General features: G+C 44.9%; 2 protein-coding genes and 1 long non-coding RNA gene across 4 annotated transcripts in view; 1 reads left to right on the plus strand and 2 right to left on the minus strand.

Annotated features, from left to right (window-relative positions):
• DERA (deoxyribose-phosphate aldolase) overlaps positions 1-2,323 on the minus strand; it is a 44,288-nt gene extending 41,965 nt beyond the window's left edge. Inside the window, exon 1 of the mRNA XM_079993017.1 lies at positions 2,207-2,323. Within this exon, the coding sequence (XP_079849143.1) occupies positions 2,207-2,237 (31 nt within the window). The 5' untranslated portion in view covers positions 2,238-2,323. The remainder of the gene's footprint in view (positions 1-2,206) is intronic.
• Positions 2,324-5,753: 3,430 nt separating this feature from the next.
• On the minus strand, positions 5,754-16,880 carry STRAP (serine/threonine kinase receptor associated protein). 2 transcript variants are annotated; one of them, XM_079992858.1, is made up of 10 exons: positions 16,599-16,875; positions 14,064-14,199; positions 13,805-13,886; positions 13,487-13,559; positions 12,141-12,237; positions 11,406-11,543; positions 10,524-10,660; positions 9,254-9,403; positions 6,844-6,909; positions 5,754-6,280 (listed from the first exon to the last, which is right to left on the minus strand). In XM_079992858.1, exons 1-10 carry the CDS (start codon positions 16,708-16,710, stop codon positions 6,219-6,221), a joined length of 1,053 nt encoding a protein of 350 aa, XP_079848984.1. In that variant the 5' UTR covers positions 16,711-16,875; the 3' UTR covers positions 5,754-6,218. The 2 variants fall into 2 exon arrangements, with proteins under 2 accessions (XP_079848984.1, XP_079848985.1); XM_079992859.1 differs by lacking the exons at positions 5,754-6,280; positions 6,844-6,909 and adding an exon at positions 9,099-9,139 and having other exon boundaries at positions 9,233-9,403; positions 16,599-16,880.
• Positions 16,840-22,047, plus strand: LOC307225420. Its single transcript, XR_013842993.1, has 2 exons — positions 16,840-16,966; positions 21,839-22,047. It is a non-coding gene; the product is annotated as an uncharacterized lncRNA (long non-coding RNA).
• The last annotated feature ends 123 nt before the right edge of the window (positions 22,048-22,170 follow it).

The following is a 22,170-nucleotide window of genomic DNA, read 5'->3' on the forward strand; positions in this document are numbered from 1 at the left end:
TGCGTAGAGGGAAGTGAGGGGCAGATGGGGCTCATCAACCCAGGAAGGTAGCCCATCTAGGAGAAGGAAAACTCTGATCCAAACCTCTGCTGCCCTGTGGGGTATATTCAGGAGATGAAAAGGCTCAGGAGTGAAACCCCACAGAAATCTGAAACGGAGTCCCTAAGACAGTTTGGACGGCACCTTGGATGCCTCCTTCTGCCAACTCCTGCAGCCAAGCTGATGTGGTGCAAAGGAAAGTAGAGCAGTACTAATGATTGGATGATGCCTTGCATGCTGGTGCCAGATGTGCTGCTCTACCTTCCTTTGGACCACATGAGCAAGGCCGGGGTGGGCTGTGTGTTCTTGATGTCCTGACAGCCGAGGATCTCCAGACACACTGCTCAGGCTCACACCCCAAGGAGGTCACTTTGGAGCTGGTAACGCAGCAATCTGATTTCACCCTCAGAGGCACTGTCTCTCGAAACAGGCAGGTGTATATGTACAGTGGTACCTCAGGTTACATATGCATTCAGGTTACATACGCTTCAGGTTACAGACTCAGGTTACATATGCATTCAGGTTACATACGCTTCAGGTTACAGACTCCGCTAACCCACAAATAGTACCTCGGGTTAAGAACTTTGCTTCAGGATGAGAGCAGAAATCTTGCTCCAGTGGCACGGCAGCAGCGGGAGGCCCCATTAGCTAAAGTGGGGCTTCAGGTTAAGAACAGTTTCAGGTTAAGAACGGACCTCTGGAACAAATTAAGTTCTTAACCCGAGGTACCACTGTATATGTAGTAATAATAATAATAATAATAATAATAATAATAACAACTTGCGGTTTTTGCAAGAGGATCCATGCACCAAATTTCCACCAATGTACTAAACCCACGTGCGATTCAGATAGATCTGCTCCCCTGGTGTGGACTTTAAACCCTTTCATAACAAGAGGAATTTTGCCAAGGATGACCAAAGGGAAAGGGAAAGGTAAGGCAGCTATCTTCACAAATCGGCGTGGCAGAAGAAGTTTAGATAAGTGGATTCCCACAACCTCCCTTCACAAGCTGCAGCTACGAAAGTTTCTCTTCTCCCCAACTATTACAAAATGCATAATTCTTTTCTTCCTGGGGTCACGAGCAAGCTTGGGCAGTAAATAAAGCACATTGTCTAAGGTGCAAGTGCCACTGACCTCAGCAATGTTGGGAGACCAGGGTTCAAATCCCCACCCAAACAAAGCTCACTGGGCCATTTGCCAGTGATATGATAGCCATGTTCAAATATATAAAAGGATGTCACATAGAGGAGGGAGAAAGGTTCTTTTCTGCTGCTCCAGAGAAGCGGACACGGAGCAATGGATCCAAACTACAAGAAAGAAGATTCCACCTAAACATTAGGAAGAACTTCCTGACAGTAAGAGCTGTTCGACAGTGGAATTTGCTGCCCAGGAGTGTGGTGGAGTCTCCTTCTTTGGAGGTCTTTAAGCAGAGGCTTGACAACCATATGTCAGGAGTGCTCTGATGGTGTTTCCTGCTTGGCAGGGGGTTGGACTCGATGGCCCTTGTGGTCTCTTCCAACTCTATGATTCTACGATTCTATTCTATGCCAGCTCTCAACCTGACCTACCTTGTCTGGCTGTTGTGAGGATAAGACAAAGAGTGCTGCTTTGAGCTGCCCCTCTGAGGAAGGACGGGATACCAATCAATCAATCAATCAATCAATAATAATACTTAATATACTAGTGCTTAGGATTGCACTGCATGCTCTCACTGGATAGCAAATCTTATTAGCAGAATTTAAGGACATAAACAGAAAATTGCACAGTTGGATACTGTATGCAGACAGTGGAATACTTAAATATTTTTGGATTCTGGAATGTAGGGTCATGCAAAGCCAGTGGAAGAGTGGGACACCCCCCCCCAAAAAAAAAAAATAAGCCAGTCCTGTTGCATCTGGGAAGGGGTCACCCCTAATGAATGCGCCCCCTGACAGCACCGCTGCGTATCCTTAATCAGGCACATGATATCCCAAACCCTAGTGAACTCGGTGGGGCTTCTCCTGCAATCGCAGCCCCCCATTGACCTGGAAGTAAGCCACTCTGAATTGAGCAGGGCCTGCGTCTAAACGGGCACAGCTGGGATTGCTTGTGAGTAAGCACGCGCGGGGCTTGCAACGACCCTGGCTCCTGCCCCCCTCCCGCTCTGCAGCACCCGAGCCAGCCTTACCTAGCGCCGTGCCCTGGTTCCTAGCAGCCATGATCGGGGCAAACCCGCCTCTCCTTCCAAGCTTCCCGCACTTCCTGCTCTGCGTTTCCTCCTCCTCTTCCTGCTGCCTCAACCCGCCTCCCCCCCGTGCAAAAGAGGCTTTGCAAAGTCCGCGCCGATGCAAAGTATGCTTGTCGTTTTGCTGCGCTTGCAAGCCGGCCTCAATCTTTCGCTGTTTTGTTTTCAAGTGCGATGTTTCCCACTGCTTGTTTGAATCTGACGTTTGCAGCAGGATCTGTTCACCCTGCAGCCTAATCCCAGGCAGATTTGACTCGGGAACATGTGCCCCTCATTTGCCATGGGAACCTAGGAAGCTGCCTTTGGATAAGAGTCAAAACCATCGGTTCTCCACCTTGCTCAGTCTTGTCTGCATGACTGACAGCAGCAGACACGCACGCGGTTTCCAGGCAAGGGTCTTCCCCATAGCCCTATCTGGAGATGCCGGTCTGGGCTTGAATTTGGGACCTTCTGTATGCAAGGCAATCTGCAAATGTGGCAGCCCCTAAATTGTGGGGATTTTCTCCACAGAAGTGCAATTAGCACCATGTACAGCTTTCCTCCTTTGCTGAAGTCGCACCTCTTTAACCTGGCCTTTGTCACTCGATATACAGTGGTACCTCGGGTTACAGACGCTTCAGTTTACAGACTCCGCTAACCCACAAATAGTACCTTGGGTTAAGAACTTTGCTTCAGGATGAGAACAGAAATCATACTCCGGCGGCGCAGCGGCCCCATTAGCTAAAGTGGTGCTTCAGGTTAAGAACGGACCTCTGGAATGAATTAAGTATTTAACCTGAAGGACCACTGTAGAGAGAGAGTGTGTGTGTGTGTGTGTGTGTGTGTGTGTGTGTGTGTTTAGGATCCACTTTAGTGCAATTTGAACTGAAGTCTGTAAGCCTTGTCTTTGGTGAGAAGATTCCTGCATTGCATTCCTCCAATGAGCTCAAGGCGGTGTATACAGCAGATGGAACAGGGTACAGTGGTGCCCCGCAAGACGAATGCCTCGCAAGACGAAAAACTCGCTAGACGAAAGGGTTTTCCGTTTTTCGAGGTGCTTCGCAAGACGAATTTCCCTATGGACTTGCTTCACAAGACTAAAACGTCTTGCGAGTTTGCTTCCCTTTTCTTAAAGCTGTTAATACCCGGGGAATCCGCGCTCCGCAAGACAAAAAAATCGTAAGACGAAGCAACTCGCGGAACGAATTAATTTCGTCTTGCGAGGCACCACTGTACTGGGTTTCCATCCAACCCCCACCTTGAGCCAATTTCAGGGGGAACACGGGGAGGGGGGGGAGGGGGAAACCACCCAGCCTCTTGGGCTTGCCAATCAGAAGGTCGACGTTCAAATTCCTGCAATGGGGTGAGCTCCCATTGCTCTGTCCCAGCTTCTGCCCACCTAGCAGTTCAAAAGCATACCCAGCACGAGTAAATATGTACTGCTGCGACAGGAAGGTAAAAAGGCATTTCCGTGCGCTCTGGCACTTGTCAAGAGTCCCGTGCGACAGAAGTGGTTTGGTCATGCTGGCCACATGACCAGGAAAAATCTGTCTGTGGACAAACACCCATTCCCTTAGCCTGAAAGGGGAGATGGGTGCTGTACCCCATAGCCAAATTTGACTGGGATTAACCGTTCAGGGGTCTTTTGCCTTTACAAGAAACCACCCTTGTGCTGGGCTTTCAGGCAAGAGTTCACTAGCGGAATCCAGTTGCGAGACCTCAGACACACAGATGATAGGCAAGGTAACATCACACAGCACTAAACTTGCAGTATTGTCCCCATTGCCTACAGCGAGTTTCAGCCAAAAGTATAGGCATCATCTTACTGCCAACACACATTTGGTGTAGCAGACCAATGATGGATAGGGTGAGCCAGAGAATCTATTTTAAAAATGTAAGATACATGAGAACACTGCTGTATATATTTCCTTCGAACCATACTCTACAATAAAGCTGATGAACAGCTTTTCCATGGATGTTTCAACTATTAGAAAGCAAGTATAAACTCAACAGTATTTTATTGAGAACCCTTTCCTTAGTGGAGTATTGGGGAACTGGTGACCTTTCAGCTGTTTTTGGTTGGTTGGTTGGTTGGTTGGTTTTTTGCTACCCGACCAAGTTAGCTGGGAATAATGGGAGTTGGGAATCCCAACATCATCCGAAATGCAATTCCACCTCTGCCCCAGTGGGACACAGATACCACCACTCATGCAGAACTCATACTGAGATATAAAAACTGGAAGGGAGAATGAGGCAGGAGCAATGTGCAGCGGCTGCACTATGCAACAGCTGGGGAAGGTTAGTATTGAAAAACAGCGGGTCTAGACCTAATGGCATAATCACAAAGTCACAGCTCATGCTTGGTTATTTTGATTTGGAACTGCAGAATTTCAGTACTATCCTTGATTGATGTTTTCTACTGTTTGTCATCCATTGGCCCAGTGGTACAAGTTAAAGAACAGCTACACCCTCTAAATTACCCGATGAGATAATTCTACATCTAGATGCTCTTGAACAGGCCCCCAAACCCAGAGTTCCATTAATTCTATGTTCTCAAACTGTGTTTTCATCCTTTTTCATCTTTTTCACACCTTTCCCCTAAAGTGATAAGTATTTAAATACTCCTACCCAATACTATCCTTTGACTTTTTGGCTTCCCACCACCCATTTATTCCTTTAAAAACGCTTTTCAGAAACCTTATCAGAATAGAACTGTCGTTATCTAGAAGATCAGGGTCTTTTTGGAATGTACAGCTTTGGCCACAAATACATGAAGCATTCCAAACAAATTAGGATATTTGCAAGTTGCCTGTATAATGGCACTTATGCACATTTAACTTGTGCACACTCAGTTTTATGCACTTGGCAATAAAAAACAAAAATAAAAAGCAGAAAAGGGGTGAGCATAGAGGAAAAGAAGACTTGAGCAATCCACACACACACACACCCATTGAACACAGTGTGACTATACACAATTTTGGATTCACACACAAACCCTGGAACATAATCCCATATAAGTTGAATCTCACGTGTGTGTGTGTGTGTGTGTGTGTGTGTGTGTGTGTGTGTGTGTATATATATATATATATATATATATATATATGAATGAAAGGCTCATTTATATTTATTCTCCAGTTAATACAGATGGCCCCCTCAAAACCACAACTTTATTCCTATACACCATATGTATAATCTGATGACACACAAAAGACCAAATTTAAATCGGGGGGAAAACAAAACTTATTTCTGGTGTAGAAAGCGGATGCTACTGGGAGAAATTAAGATGGAAGATTGGCCCAATATTGTTATTTTAGAGAGAAGGTTGATTAGATAAATTTGCCAAGGTGGAGTGGGGAAAATAAAAGCCTGAAGCAGAATTGAATTTAGCCACCTACATGCAAAAACTACCACCAGTCTTAGCAGACTTATCTCATTAAAACCTCAAAAATGCCCAGTGCTGTTAGTGAACAGATGAGTTAGCTTGTACAATTTATAAGCTCTCTAAAGAGGGTTGTTGTAGAGGCATTTTATTTATTTAGATGGTTGAAAACAGATTATTTAGATGTGGTGTACAACAAAAGGGGAAAAAACCAAATCCGCTGTTTTCCCACACAACCCTATCTTTTTGCCAATTCTTTCCACTTTCAGAGAACTCTCTACTAGAAGCCATTACATTTCTCCTCAATTATTAACACTATACTGAGTTAACCACAGTTGGAGAAACTGGGTCTCGGCTGCCATGTTACATTCAGACATACAACAGGCAGTGGCGCTAGAAGATAGCGAAAAACCGTTACTGCTCATCTCATTCAATACTCTCAGCTCTCTTGAAAGACAGCCAGTTCCAATACATTCTCATCAATTACTGCCCATCTTTGCCTTGGGGTACAGTGTGCACCCTGGGACGCTGCTGCATTCCACTGCTTCCTTGATTTAGTCTCAAAATGTCCATATGTTGCCATTGACAGCTGCGAACTTAAGCCTTAACTTCAGGAGTTGTGCTGTAGATGGAATCTGAGTTTTCAGAGCCAATGTCTTCTGCCGAGTCAAGAAAGGAAACACCGATATAATTATTTTTCAGCAGGCAGATAAATTCATCTACTTTATTCAAGCATTCTGTCATGCAATTATTTCAGGTACTCTTATCTATACTTAACAAACAGCATTGCACTCATTAAGTGTGCGGGCCAATCATGGCTCTAGCAATGCTGTTTTGGCCACAATAGCAGCATCTGGTACATACTTGTCCCCGTTCACTGTTAAAATGGAGGGAAACTTCCTTGCTATGACTTCTAGACAGCCCTTGGAGCCATCTCAGATAACAAGGAGCTAGCTGTTTCTCGGCTGCCACTCACTTCCCCAAAAGGGTCTTCCTTGCACTCTTTTCACTTGGTTTTTGAAGTTCCTGAAGCTACATGGCTAAGCATGGGGTAGGGGGTATGGACCCCTACTTTGTAGTGTACATTTCACACTGGTTCCTATTCCACACCCACAACCCGCTTCCCCCCAACTGACTTAACACACTACACCGTAAAAGCATATGTTGAGGCCATTATTTAAATTACTCTGGCCGGACCCCAGCACAGCTGTCAGCTCATTACCTAGGTCTTCCTCCGCAGTTCCTGGAAGGTTGGCCTTTGATTTCGCCAGCTCTACACCTTCTTCTTCTACAGGGAAAGAAAACAGAGTCCTCTTTTTGTATGCTCAAACATGCCAAACTTTGTTGTAAAAAGCGTAAATGTCTGCTGCAGAACTGCAGGAATTCTGCAATTCACCGAGCAAATGGCATCACTGCTTTTCTGTATTTGTTGAATTCACTAGTGTGCTTTTCCATTATACGAATACTATTTATTATGAGCCAATTTTAAGTAACTCATTGACATGATCAAAAGGTGGCTTGGCATCCTCTTCCAATTTTGGAAGGCCAACAGCCGCAAAAATAATTTTTTAAAAAATCAGGAACTAAAGTGAAGTATGTATACTTCTAAGGTAGTAAAGCTTTGTCCAGGCTGCACCCTCTTCCTCAAGATGGCTTGTGTAGGCTCACACAGCAATCAATATAATAATAATAATATTTTTTATTTATACCCCGCCCTCCCCAGCCAAGGCCGGGCTCAGAGCGGCTTACAAACAATAATAAAAACAAGAAGAATGCCTCACAGCTGTGGGTCGAATTTGTGCTTAAATTTGGTTGTCCTCCTAAGGACGTTATTGACCTAATTATTCTAAAAAGTTGTGCCGGGCGAGAGCTAGCAGATGCAATGGAAGCTGCAAAGTAAGATTTCTTAGCAGCTTTCATAGCCGTCTCATAGGCTTTCATAAGCGTCCTATAAGATGTTCTTGAGGCTCCGTCACGAGTCCGTCGCCATACTCGCTCTAGCCGTCTGAGATCCCGCTTCATTTTCCAGAGCTCCTCAGTAAACCAAGGGGCCCAGTTTCGACGGGGTCGCAGAGGGCGCTTAGGTGCGATCTCATCAATGGCTGCCAAGAGCCGGTTATTCCAGTCCTCAACAAGGTCATCTAATGAGTCGCCAGGAGGAGCAGGGTTCCGCAAGGCTTGTCGGAATCTATCAGGATCCATCAGTTTTCGTGGACGAGCCCAAATAGGTTTGCCACCCGAGCCAGGGAGGAGTGGGAAGTCAATCTTGGCTTTCAGGGCGTAGTGATCAGACCATGGCACTTCCACAGCAGGGAGCATGATCACATCTATGCCAGCCCCAAAGATCAGATCCAGCGTGTGGCCTGCTTGATGAGTGGGGCCCAAAACAACCTGGGAGAGCCCTAGTGTTGCCATGGAAGTCACTAGGTCCAGAGCCTGTGAGGAGGGAGTGGCATCGGCATGGACGTTGAAGTCTCCCAAAACCAGTAGGTTTGGGAACTCCAAGGCCCAGCCCGCCACCACCTCCAGCAGGTCTGACAGGGTGGCTGCAGGTGTGCTGGGTGGTCGGTACACCAGCCAGACAGCCATGGCAGAGCTCTGAAAGAGCAATCCTCCCGGAATAACAACGCTACTCCTCCCCCCCGACCCACAGCCCGCAATTGATGAAGGACAGAGAAACCTGGGGGTGTTATCTCATGTAGGGAGACTACTTCGCCTTCCCGTACCCAGGTCCCCGTCACGCAAGCCAGGTCAATCCCCTGCGAGACAAAAAAGTCACGCATGGTGGTGGTTTTGTTGCCTATGGACCTGGCATTGCACAGCACCAATGACGGAGGTCTGTAATCCTTGCTCTCCCTACCCTCATCCCTTGGGATGGGGCGTAGATTGGAAGGGGTTCGAGGATCACTGCATCTCAAAACCCTTCGCCGATAGAGATACCTAGCCCCACCGCCATTCCTCCCTAGCCCTTCAATTATGGAAATCCCAGATCCCATACTAGCCTCCCCAATAGATGGGTAACATTCCCTCAATAACAAGTCATCCTTGGGCCAGGACTCATGGGTCAAAATGGTATGGGAAAGAGGTGGAGGTTTGGTAGGGTAAGTATCCCTAGAAGATAAAGCCCAACCAACCGCACCCCAAGCGGGGGGGACAGTCCCATGGTGTTTCATTAACTGTCAATCCCCCTCTCCCTCCTGGGTTGATCCATAACACACACAAAAACCAACCAAAGAGAAAACTAAACGTTAAGCAGGAAGATTAAGCTCTAACTAGACTTCTCACCCACAAGTCTGTTGTGTGAGATGTTTTATTCTTTGGTGTAGAGGAGCCCACACCTGCTCTATAAACAGGGACAGTCCAGAGGTTTACCACCTAGGCCTTAACTGATAACAGTTAAAAGATGTTCTGCTGGTATGCAATTCATTAAGATGCCAACAAGCTATTCAAGTAACGGAGTAAGATTATTACTATAAAACTGCACTGAAAATGTTAGATTCTTGATTTGGCTGGGGAAACTCAGCCAGATGGGCGGAGCATAAATAAATTATTATCATCATCATCATCATCATCATCATCATTATGATTATTATCATTATTTTACAGTGCACTTTTGTTCCACCAGTTCTTACCAGGGATCACACATTTCCAGAGACCATATGTTTTCCCGACTGTTGTCTGCCACAGTCTTAGCGTTCCATCCTCAGAGCCACTAGAATACAACTCTCCGTCTGGGCTAAATCTGACACAGTGAATAGGCCCAAAGTGCCCCTTGTAAGATTCTGCAGGGAAATGACAAATCACTGAATTTCCAGGCAACAAGGAATGCATGTGCTTTAACATGTAGGCTTAGGAATTCAGGAAGAAAAATAATGTCTCGGTTCCTTAGCGGTTGGGTTTTGTAAATGAATTTACCGGTCCAAGTCATAGGAGGACAGTAATGAGGCCCCAACTGTTTACAACATGAAGAAGCCCTCACCTACTTTGTGTGATATGGAGAGGTCCTCCACTACTAAGGGTATGGCTTGCCACCCAAACATGGATGTGATACTGCAGCAACCACAAAGTTTCCTTGAACATTTTACTCTCAGCATGGAAACATCAAAAAGAACTGCCTGCAGCTATCGGAGGGTCACTAGAATCAGAAACTCAAGCTTCAATCTGGGCACTTGCTTAGCTTGAGATATTCCTTACCCAACAGCTATGCACAGAAGACAACCTGCAAGGCCAAACATTAGAAGGCTAAAAAGATCCCAGAACATGAATAATTCTTAGTCAACACTTGAGTCATTTTGCAAGCTCTTAGATTTCATTTCCCCTTGGCCTGGCTACATGCCTCCTAATGGTCAGAAGTTGTTGCTAGGGACCAGTTTCCCTTACCTCCCCACTAAATAATATGCATAGGGTTCCCCCCATTCTTCTTGCACCCCATTTCTTCCAGTAGCCAGCCCTGAATAAAAGACATGAGTGTAGGGAAAGACCATCTCGGGAGGGAACGATTGGGAAGTAACAAGAGATGGTTGCGCATCACTTTTGTTTCTTTGGGATCTTAGCCGTACAAAGACTGATCAGCTTTGGTTATCTGGACAGCAATTACAGTCAAGGTCAAATTTAACTAATCCTATTGAAGCCTGCTGTTCTGACTGAAGTGCAATGACAATCTGAGGAAGTTTGTGAAAGTGAGCCTACACACATACACACAGACCAAGGGAAGTAAAATGAAATGAAATGTGGCTTTATAACAATGGCTTAGGAAGTTACCGTCTCTTCATTATACTGATTGCGAGAAAACCTGAAGGCTCCAACCTTTGGAACGACCAGTTAAGCAGGTTTTATATTTTAACAAGAATGCAAATGATAAAAACATGCTCTGGAGGTATTTCGAAACCTGTTGGAACATACCTAGTTCTTCACCAGTATTATAATCATACTTATAAAGTTTAAAGTCCTCGCCACCCGCAACTAGACATTCTTTCTCAGGGTGAAGGGATGCAGAATTAATTGTTGCAGGAGCCTCAAAGGATTTAATCTGTTCCAGGCTAAAGAAGGGAAGGAAAAGGCATTAAAAGCTAGAACTGGACTCTCCACAGAACCATATACCAATGCATTAAAAAAACCAAACCCACAAAAGGTGGAATTCCATATAGAGGACTTTCATCCACTTACTATGCCAGGGTCTTCTCAGATTTTTCTGCCTGTTCTAGCAATAGTAATATTTTGTGCTAGTTGTTGTATAATTAACTGGATTTTTATGGCTGCATTGCATTGTATATTACCAGACCTTTAACTGACTGATTTTAGTGCCACTCTCATTTTGGATGTTTTTAGTGCTTTGTGTTTATCCTGATGTGTTTTTGCTATGTTCATGCTTTGGCAACAGGTTCAGAAATTATGATTTAAAAGCAAGGTAAGCTTTAAAATTAAGTAAGATGAAACCATTTCACTCACAGGAGAAAAACCAAGGTTGTGAAAGTTTTCCAATCTGAATGATGAACTGCATCTCCTTAATCAAGACTACAGAGACTTTCTTCAGGATGCAAAGAACTAAGGATTATATCCAATGCTAGTTCTCAGAGCAAACCCATTGAAATTAATGGTCATGACTAACCTGGGTTGATCAATTTCAATGGGTCTCCTCTGAAAAGAACTTAGATAAAACATGAAGTATTTCTGAAGGGATACATATTAGATCTAGTATGGAAATATACACTTTTTATCTGTTTACTCCAAAAAGTTGCCAATTACATTTCTTTCAAAACTAACCACATTAAAAACTCAACTTACGTTTCTGCACTGTGGAAGGCGATTGTTTTTCCATAGGTGATTACTATTATCTCCCCTTCTGGAATATATTCCATACTGCTGACAGACATTGCAACATTTATTGCCTTTATTTCTGTAAATGTATTTCTGTCCCAGAGTCTGCATCAGAGACACAAAGGTAAAAATCTGTTTAGCTTATCACAAGACCAGCGCCATAGGTTAGATCTCCAAAGCCCCTTGGGTCACATGCTTCCCTGCACTGTCATCACCTCCCCCAAGACATTTACAGTATGGCTTAAGAGCATTTCACAGTTTCCCTCCCAAGAAGCTCTGTGATTCTTCTTGCTTCTCAGCCTGGCAAACAAACTGCAGCTTTTTATGAACTTAAGCATTGTATACCTTATGTAAATCCAGCAATATTTAAGTCTGTCCTTTCCTGGTGCAGGGTACTGTATTGTGAGACATATACTCTGCTGAATAGATCAGTCAATAGAGCATGAGACTCTTAATCTCAGGGTTGTGAGTTTGAGCCCTACACTGGCGGGGGGGGGGGGGAATCCTGCACTGCAGGGGGTTGGACTAGATGACTCTTACGACTCTTTCAACTCTACAATTCTATGGTTCTAGGACAGAGCACACTAGCTGAAAAGCTAATTATATATATATTTGAATTCAAAAGAGGGCCCTATAATGAACACTAAATCCAGAAACACAAAAGGCAGCTCTGGTGAAAGGGAGATATTTGTTCCTTCCTACCTGACAGTTTTGTCATCTGCTGAAAGGATCTGTCTGTCATCACTGCTCCACAGAGCCTTTTTAATCCCAGACGTGTGGCCGCTGACGATTTGAGGGTCTAAACAGTAGGGGAAATACTGTGTTATTTCAAAAGATCTCTTCTAGCCATGCACATCATCAAGGTAGTTTTCTCTACATGACTTACAATCAATACCAAGCAGATTTACTGAGAGAATAGTAGCAGTACAAGTAAGCACTACAAATGAGATATTTTATTTCCCTGCATATAACTACATAGTGTAATTGCAAAGGGCTGTGAGAAATGATCTTCAGTGCAAATTCCCAAACTTATTGTGACAGGAATGAACTGCAGTAGCTGCAGCATAACCACAAGTAGATCAGAAGCATACAGGGCAACCAAAGCAGTTTGTACCAAAACCTGGCATATACCCCAACTGAAATGGATCTAGAAAATCAAGTTTCCTCCTGGGGTGGCTGGATCTGGTCCACAATCATCCGCTCAAGAACCTTGCCCAAGAAGGGCAGATTAGCGACTGGCTGGTAGTTGCTTAAGATTTTCCGAATTCAGGGTTTCTTGAGGAGTGATTTTCTGAGCACCTTGTCCACATCCTCAAGACTTACTAGCTGAAACTCACCCAACACAACAGGGCCAGACACCCCTTGAGATTCATCTGCTACAACAGCATAGTCAAGATTCTGGCTGATGGAACAAGTTTGTTCTCAAAATGCTTTGCAAACAAGTCACAGTGAGCTACAGTCAGTTCCACCACCTCCTTCGGACCATACAGTGAGAGGATCCACGCTACACGGAAAAGCTCTGCCGGACATCATAACGAGGCGGCAATGGAAGCACCACGGTATACTTTCTTTGCTGCCTTCACTGCCACGTACAGCAGGTTGTGACGACTAATAAGTAAGGATGTGCCCTTACCCTACCCCAATCCCTAATGCAGCCTGGAAATCCAAAACACACTTTCTTTGGGGGGGGGGTGTGAGAAGAAGGGAGTGTTTTGCAAGGAAAGGCAACAGCTTGCAAAAGGCAGCTTTCTCCCTCTCCCTTTTCAGGAAAGGAAAAGTGTTTCCTCCATTACCTTTACTGGCAAAAACGGCTTGCCTCTTCCTCCCATCTGCACACCCCACACAAGTATTTTGACAAATGGGTGGGACACCCACCTGTCAATCATGTGACATCAGAACAATGGGATTGACAGCTGGGTTGTTCTGCCCACCTGTCAAAGCTGGTCTGCGAAGAGGCTCCCCAACCCTGAAATAGTGTAACTGGATGCAAAAGAAATTCAAAAAGAAATTATAATAATTAGTTTCACCTACTAACAGTAAAAACCCACCTGCCTCTGGCTTGCTTAAGTCATAGATACGCAACAGTTTATCTTGCCCACCTGTCAGCAAGTAATTGCTGTCCTAGAACAGAAAATGAAAGCCATTGTTTTCATTGGTGCAACAGTAATATTATATTAAACATCACTACTTTTAGAAACTGGTTTTTAAAATCAGTACTATTTCATTTATCATTATTTTATTTAATACTAATAAAATCAGTACTAGTTAGGAATATGAAGCTGTTCATATGATGCCCTTGAGAAAAACACAGGCAAACAAAGGCAGGCATTCAGCCCTGAAACAAAGATATTTAGTGTCTGTTTTACCTGAGTAAAGTCCACAGATTTGACAATGTGCTTGTGGGCTAAGGTGATTATTTCATCTCCCGAAACACCATCCCACACTTTGCTGAAAGGAAAAAACATAGCTATTGATATGATATATTCCAGACTTGAAATAATGTTTTTACACAGATTTGAGACACTGGGGGTGGGAGGGGGGAGATTCAAGTGCATTAAGTGAGCTGCAAATATAGTAGTAAAGAACAGGGTAGGTTTTGGTGTTAGATACAAGACTTTCACTTACGCAGTGAAATCTGCAGCTGCTGTAGCTGCTTTAGTGGCATCTTTATTCAAAGTGGCACCCCAGACAGCTCCTTTGTGACCCAGAAATGTTCCAATCCAATCTCCTGTGTCACCCTGGCGAAGCATAGGTTTCCCATCTAGACAAAAAGAAATAAGTAAAACATAGGAGTTTAGTTTATTAACCAACAATCTATATGAAATAATCATACGAAGAGTATCTTTGAAATTAGGATTCAGGAGAGATTATCGAGCAAGAGGTTTGGTCATCTATATGTCACTATTCTTCTCTATGAACTTCACCCATCAAAGAACACTTGCTTTTACACAACCACTTGTATACAGAAGGGAAAAGGAAGGCAAGATCATGTGGGGGACTGACAATTCATATTCAACCTCTGATCTAAATAAATGTTCAGGGGGTAAATCAGAGGTTGAAGGTAGGTTATTCCAGGATGATGGGTCGTACCTACTTCCCCTCAGTTGCCGGGGGGGGGGGAGAATCACCTATGATCTCTTAAGGCAGCACTGCAAATAAGTTTATGGAAATGTTTGGAAACTTGTCTCTTTTCTCAGGTTGACAGATTCAACATAGTTTTATATGTGCAGAGTGGAGAGGGGAGGCACCAGGAATTTCTGCTCTATTGGCCCCAACAAATCCCGATGGCTTTGCCTGTCTGCTTGCAAGAGCACCAAGCAAAAAAGTTAATTGAAAGGCCACCATCCATTACAGGATTTAGGGGTGTTTCAAGCTCAATTAAGCATGTTTAATCCAGCACTGAATGGTGGCTCAAGTGCCCAGCGTATAATGGATATGCATGTACTTTTTATATTAAAAAAATACCATAATGGAGCTAATACATCAACAATATTTGGAAGGCTCTGGTGGCCCTGGCATCATTTAACAGTGTAACAATAAACTTTAAAGACTTAAAGCACTAGACACAGCTTCCCCAGACAATACCCTATCCAGGCACTGGCCAGCTTGACTTCAGCAGTGTTTCTGAATGATTTAGTTGAGATTCCTGCATCACAGGGGGGTGGACTAGATGACACTAGGAATTCCTTCAACTCTACCATTCTATGATTCTATAACCAGAACCATGGTATGCATATAGTTAAATATTAGGCACAGACACATTATGTGCCAAGAGATAAAGTGATTAACAAAATGGCTTATTATTGTCTCCATAATACCATCTACATTCATTACAAACACCAGCTTCAACAGGTCTCTACTCCCAAAGGCCTTACAATCTGGAAATAGAAACAACAGAGGAAAAGGAATACAGTGGTGCCCCGCAAGACGAAAAACTCGCGAGACAAAAGAGTTTTCTGTCTTTTGAGGTGCTTCGCAAGACGAATTTCCCTATGGGCTTGCTTCGCAAGACAAAACGTCTTGCGAGTTCCTGTGAGTTTTTCCCCTTTCCCCCCCTTTTTCCAAGCCGCTAATAGTGCTAATCCGCTAATAGCCGTGCTTCGCAAGACGAAAAAACCGCAAGACAAGAGACTCGCGGAACGGATTAATTTCGTCTTGCGAGGCACCACTGTAAAGGGAAAGCAGGTACAAAGAGAGAGTGGAAGCATAATTATTTACACACACTCCAGTTTAAAGAGCTTTCCCTGTGAAGGATGCACCTTAAGCACAAACATAACTTGGAGGACCCACTTCTAAAATACTAATACAACATGGATTATCGGCAAGGAGACTGTTCCAAAAGCTTTCCAAGAAAAGCAAGGATTTGAAAGTACCAAGTAGTATGGCCACAGACAAGGCAGGAAAAGGAGGACAAGGGAGGGGAATTGTTTTCATTAAAAGTAAAAGTTTTCTTGCTGCCATTTCGGTTCAATGTATACCCAAGATAAAGTATAAGCTACTGTGGTATTATTCCAGTAATGTTTGATTCAACACTTATAGACTCACAGAACTGTAGTCAGAAGGGACTCTCGAGAGTCACCTAATCCAACCCACTCCAACGCAGGAATGTTTTTGCCCAGCATGAGGCTCGAACCCACAATCTTGTGATTAACAGCCTCATGCAAGTGTATACTGATGTTTTGGGGGTTTTTGGTAAATCAAGCAGCATAAAAGAAAGATAGGACTGCGGACACACCCAGGCACGAAGAAGGTTTGTTAAAGATTCTGTTCCCAGATCTGAAGGCTCCCTTAAAGCAGAAGATTGAAATGAAATGAAATACTTTATTGTCACTTGTACAACTTGTATACAGTGAGATTACACGAACACCCCCCCACTCAGCTCTCTTAGTCTTAATTCCCCTCGTTTACTGACGCACACCCACCAAACCCAAGTCAGTTGCTTAGTATTATTATTAATATTAATAATAGAATTTGTACACCACTCTTCATCCATAGATCTCAGAGCTGTTCGCAGCCTAATTTTCCGAATATCTGTACATAAAAACTTGAGATTACTATTATTATTGAAACAGGCTAGAGGGAGAGAATTCGCAGTATTATTTCCGTGCCTGCCACCCACCGACCCCTCGCGAAGAAGCCCCCGCTGGCCCCTCGCCTCACCCTTGCAGGCGCTGATGAGGAAGTACCCGTAGGGGGTGATGCCGCTGAAGGCCAAATCCACCACAGGCCGCGTGTGGCCGGAGCACGTCAGCGGGGTCTGTCTCATCGCCATGGCGGCGGCGGCGGCGGCGGCGGGAGGGAAGGAGCAGCGGGGGGAGAGGGCCAAGAGGGCGACGCGAGGAAGGGCGAGGGGAGAAAAGAGGCCGCGGGAGGGGCGGAGAAGGCGGCCACGCCGGGGAAACGCCGCTCGCCCACAGCCACGCGCAACACTCTGGCCGCCAAGGGAAGGAAGGAGGGAGGGATAAGACGGCGCCGGAAGCGACGTCGTCAGAAATGGCCGCTGAGGGAAGTCCGCGCCCAGGTCGAAGGTAACCATAGCGACGCTTCCGGTTTCGCCCTAGAGCACCATAGAGTTTCGGGGATGGAGCGGCGCTCCTGCTCTCTAGATCTATATCTATTTTGTATGAGTTGTGGGTTGATAAATATATAAATTATCGCGACGGGAAGGATATACATGAATTATAGAAATATGAATTATAGACATGTAGCGTTGGAAGGGACCCCGAGGGTCCTATGTTCCAACCAGGGATAGGTACGGGATTCGAACCCGCAAAGTTGGCTTTGTCAGCCCCATATCATATATATAGCTCGCAATCATTTTAAACCCGAAGCTAAGAAAGTGGAAGAAATAGGAAAGCCGCTGTTGGGATTAAACTCCGCCCCCAACTCAATTCCTTTTGTGAGGCTGTTTCTTTAAAAGGGGGAGGAACCCTCCTCAGGCCCCTGTGGGCCCATTGGGCGCACACCGCCGTACGTACTCTGACGCAACAGGTTGAAGCAAAGCGAAGGATGCGATAGGGTCCTCATGTCGTTGGGAGGACTGTACCACTTCAGCCTACAGCTGCGGGGGAAATACTGTACTGTGAGCAATTCTTTGCATTAAGAACAAAACAGGTTGACATCATAGAATCATGGAATCATAGAGTTGGAAGAGACCACAAGGGCCATCGAGTCCAACCCCCTGCCAAGCAGGAAACACCATCAGAGCACTCCTGACATATGGTTGTCAAGCCTCTGCTTAAAGACCTCCAAAGAAGGAGACTCCACCACACTCCTGGGCAGCAAATTCCACTGTCGAACAGCTCTTACTGTCAGGAAGTTCTTCCTAATCTTTTTTCTTGTAGTTTGGAACCATTGCTCCGTGTCCGCTTCTCTGGAGCAGCAGAAAACAACCTTTCTCCCTCCTCTATGTGACATCCTTTTATATATTTGAACATGGCTATCATATCACCCCTTAACCTCCTCTTCTCCAGGCTAAACATGCCCAGCTCCCTTAGCCGTTCCTCATAAGGCATCATTTCCAGGCCTTTGACCATTTTGGTTGCCCTCCTCTGGACACGTTCCAGTTTGTCAGTGTCCTTCTTGAACTGTGGTGCCCAGAACTGGACACAGTACTCCAGGTGAGGTCTGACCAGAGCAGAATACAGTGGCACTATTACTTCCCTTGATCTAGATGCTATACTCCTATTGATGCAGCCCAGAATTGCATTGGCTTTTTTAGCTGCCGCGTCACACTGTTGGCTCATGTCAAGTTTGTGGTCAACCAAGACTCCTAGATCCTTTTCACATGTACTGCTCTCAAGCCAGGTGTCACCCATCTTGTATTTGTGCCTCTCATTTTTTTTGGCCAAGTGCAATACATTTCTCCCTGTTAAAATTCATCTTGTTTGTTTTGGCCTAGTTCTCTAATCTGTCAAAGTCGTTTTGAAGTGTGATCCTGTCCTCTGGGGTGTTAGCCACCCCTCCCAGTTTGGTGTCATCTGCAAATTTGATCAGGATGCCCTTGAGTCCATCATCCAAGTCGTTGATAAAGATGTTGAATAAGACCGGGCCCAAGACAGAACCCTGTGGCACCCCACTAGTCACATCTATTGTTTGTTTAACCCATTTATTCATTCATCTTTCAAAATGCAGTCTTTCCTGGCTGGAACATGTTGTTGTTGTTAAAAAACCTAAATACATGAATAATCCTCAAGGCAGCTTAACATGAAAAGAAAATGCAAAAGCAATTAAAATACCAGTTAAAGGTGGTTAGGGGGTCAAGGTAAGACTGGAGAGAACCCAGGGTCAAATCCCTGCTCAGCTGTGAACCTCACATAGCAGCCTTGAGCCTCTTGCTTTATCTCAGCCTAACCTACATCATAGGGTTGTTGTGAGGATAACAAGTACGTAGACTAAAATACTAAAGCAGCTGGGGCTTTTTTGTTTTTGTTTTTCTTATACTTTCCCCAAGTCACAAAGTACTGTATTCACATTCTCACAACACCTTTGTAAGTTGATTGCATCAGGTTGATCATTGGGGTTTGGGGGGGATTGTTGTTTTAAATGAGAAATGTAACCAAATGATTGTGGCTGCACTGTTATGCCCAGCTTCCTGGGAGTAAGTATTTCTGAGCATAGCAGGTGTCTTCACCCTTTAAAGACCTAGGACCCTGAAAGCCTCAGATTTATTTATTCAAAAAATAAATAACTCAAACATGCATTTTGGGAGCCCATTTCTTAATCTTTCACCATTTATTTGCATAGGTTGTGGCCACAAACCACTGGTTGGGTCCCCAGACCTGCCAGTTGAAGTCTAGTGATGTATAGCATTGCATGGTGAATAAGTAAACAGATTCATTTAAACCTTTCACTACCCATTTATCTATTATTTCACCCAAGGGGAGGACATTTCAATTCCCTTCAAGTGCTCCCCCACACCCCCGCTTCATCCTCTTGAGAAATGCAATCTATTTTTGTTGATTTCAAGTGCCATCTGAGAATTGTGTCTGACTTAATTAGTGGAGCTGTCTTCTTAAATTTTTAAAAGGCCCTTGGGTTGACTATTATGGAGAACTGCTTCCAAGAGGGAAAAGAATAAAATCCAAGGTCGGTAAAGCTGACTTTGTAGGAAAACTTGAAGTAAGCAGTGCAAACTATGCAGCCTGAACAGCAGTGGTAATGCAGAGCAAGCTGTGTGCTCCTCAAGAAAGTTTGATTTGATTATTCCCACCAGTTGGCTTGTAATTTAATTTTCTGTGCAATTGGCCTACAATTTGCCCTGTAGGCAAAGGCGCCATATGATATCCATTTGGGGAGATATAAACCTCCTAATAGTCAAAGGAAAGTCATAAATAATATCAGAAGCACAAATGGAAAGACAGAGCCCTGGAGATAACAGGCTCATTAACATTGGGCTATAGTAAAAACCATGCTTATCTGGCTGCTTTAAACCTATTAAAAATCATTCATTCATTCATTGCATTTATACCCCATCTTTCCTCCCAAGCAGCAGTGCATAGGTCTCCCTATTTTTTTCCTCACAACAACCCTGTCAGGTAGGTTGAGCTGAGAGACTGTGACTGACCCAAGGTCACCAGTGAGCATCATGACCTGGTGGGGCTTTGAACTCCCCTCTCCCAGGTTTTAGTACAACAATTTGCCTACTACACTACACTGGCTCTAGTGATACTATTCCTGCCTGATGTTTTACACAACTCCTCTTCATAACTTTACAAACAACAGTAGAGATTTAACTTCTGATGCAGCAAAGGACAAGGTTGGGTTGCTAGTAATGGGCAGAGGTGCTTACCTGACATCCCAGTTGGTGAATCCCTGCTTCTTACTGGAAGAGGCAGGTTTGGTGTGGTGCAAACACACCAGCAGAGCCAATCCAGTGCTGCTGGTGGTGGATACCTCACCCCTCTCCTTCCCAGCAAGCGACTTACCTGCCGGGAGGTCAGGCAAGCGTCTCCACCCCAAACACTGCTAAGGATTTCTGTCATAAATAAAGCAAGTAAGTGTGGAAGTGCTGGCAGCTTCTAGGAGCAAGAAATGAGAGCTGAGTACAGGGTGGAGGCTAAAGATGGACAAACTACCCCAGGAGGAGCACGGCATGTCCCCCCAACCAGAGGAACAACCCTGCCCTATTGCCAATGGGTCTCAAACCCTCAGTGAGTTAGGACTACCCCTGCATGCAAAGACAGGCTCCGGCGGATTGAGTGGATGAGGCGAACAGTAGGTCTAACGATCAGGAAGGCAGTTTCTGCACGCGCTGTAGAGGGAAGTGATGGGTTGATAGGGCTCATCAACCTGGGAAGGTAGCCTGTCTAGGAGAAGGAAAACTTTGATCCTGAACCTCTGCTGTCTTGTGGGATATCTTCAGGAGAAGAAAAGACAAGGGAGTAAATCCAACACAAATCCCTAATGATTAGCTGGTGCCTTGCATGCTGGTTGCCAAACGTTATTGCTCTGCTTTCCTTTGGACCACATCAGCGAGGCCTGGGGGAAAGGGCAGGTCCTGATGTTTGTGCAGCCCAGGATCTCCATACACAGTGCCCAGGCTTGCGCCCTGGGGAGGTCACTTGCGTGCTAACACAGCAGTTTGTCTTCACCCCCAGAGGCAAATTCCATTATCTCTCAACCTACTATTGGTCTTGTGTGCTCAATCTGCCAGAGCCTATCTTCCTATGCAGAGGAGTTCCCTAGCTGAGGGTTTGAGACCCATCAGCTACCCTCACCTGGTCTAGCCAGCTAGACGAAGCCATTCCTGGGGTTTGGCTGCTGCATGCTGACAGTTTCTAGGAGCCACAGGTGAGAGCTGAGTAATAGTAATCAATAAAAGCAGACTAAAATATCTCAGATTCCCTTGACACTTAAAAACAAACTAAACATGAGCCAAAAGCTTATACAGTGGTGTCTCGGATTACATACGCTTCAGGTTACATATGCTTCAGGTTACAGACTCCGCTAATCCAGAAATAGTACCTTGGGTTAAGAACTTTGCTTCAGGATGAGAACAGAAATCGTGCTCTGGCGGCGCGGCAGCAGTAGGAGGCCCCATTAACTAAAGTGGTGCTTCAGGTTAAGAACAGTTTCAGGTTAAGAACGGACCTCCGGAACGAATTAAGTTCTTAACCCGAGGTACCACTGTACTGTAGTGTTTATCCTTGAACACAATGTGCCCATCGCCACTAGATGGAGCTCTACCTATCATGTTGGACACCAATTCGTTTTCTGCTTGGAATCACACAGTTGTATGTTTCTGTTACTCTTATGTGATTTATATATTGCATGGTTTAATCTGCTTTGGTTGACCTACTGACCTCTAGACAGGTGCAAGCAGGATAGGAAAAAAATGAGGAAATGCTGGGTCTTCCATCTCTCTGCTTCACCCGTTTGCTTTCTTCTCCTTATTAAAGCAGGCGATCTTTGTCAACAAGAGTGGTGCTGACAACAACTCATAAGAAGTAACCATTGCAGTGTAGGAACTGCCAGCCTTACTCCTGACCTCGTCAGCTACTTAGTGATAACACACTGGAGCAGCAGAGCTACAGTCACATTAATTCACCTAACAGTCAATGCCAAAGGCACTTCCAACAGGAAACATGAACAGGCCTTATGCCTCAAATGTCTCACACCTGGTTTTCATTAAGATGATAAACTTGGTCCTGGGCTGTACCACTTCACAGTGGTAGGGATGTTCATGTGATTGAAAGCTCCCTCATTGCCCAAATTGGGGCTTGCAGTTGCT

This window comes from Podarcis cretensis (assembly GCF_951804945.1).
Source record: "Podarcis cretensis genome assembly, chromosome: 10".
Lineage (NCBI taxonomy): Eukaryota > Metazoa > Chordata > Lepidosauria > Squamata > Lacertidae > Podarcis > Podarcis cretensis.

What these genes read in the sequence shown, in the direction of transcription:
- STRAP (XM_079992858.1), bottom strand. Translation starts at nt 16,710, where the DNA reads ATGGCGATGAGACAGACCCCGCTGACGTGCTCCGGCCACACGCGGCCT. An exon ending in CCTCATCAGCGCCTGCAAGG is followed by an intron (nt 14,200 to 16,598) that starts GTGAGGCGAGGG and finishes CTTTTTGTCTAG; the next exon opens with ATGGGAAACCTATGCTTCGC. An exon ending in CTTAAGCAAGCCAGAGGCAG is followed by an intron (nt 12,238 to 13,486) that starts GTGGGTTTTTAC and finishes CCTACTGTTTAG; the next exon opens with ACCCTCAAATCGTCAGCGGC.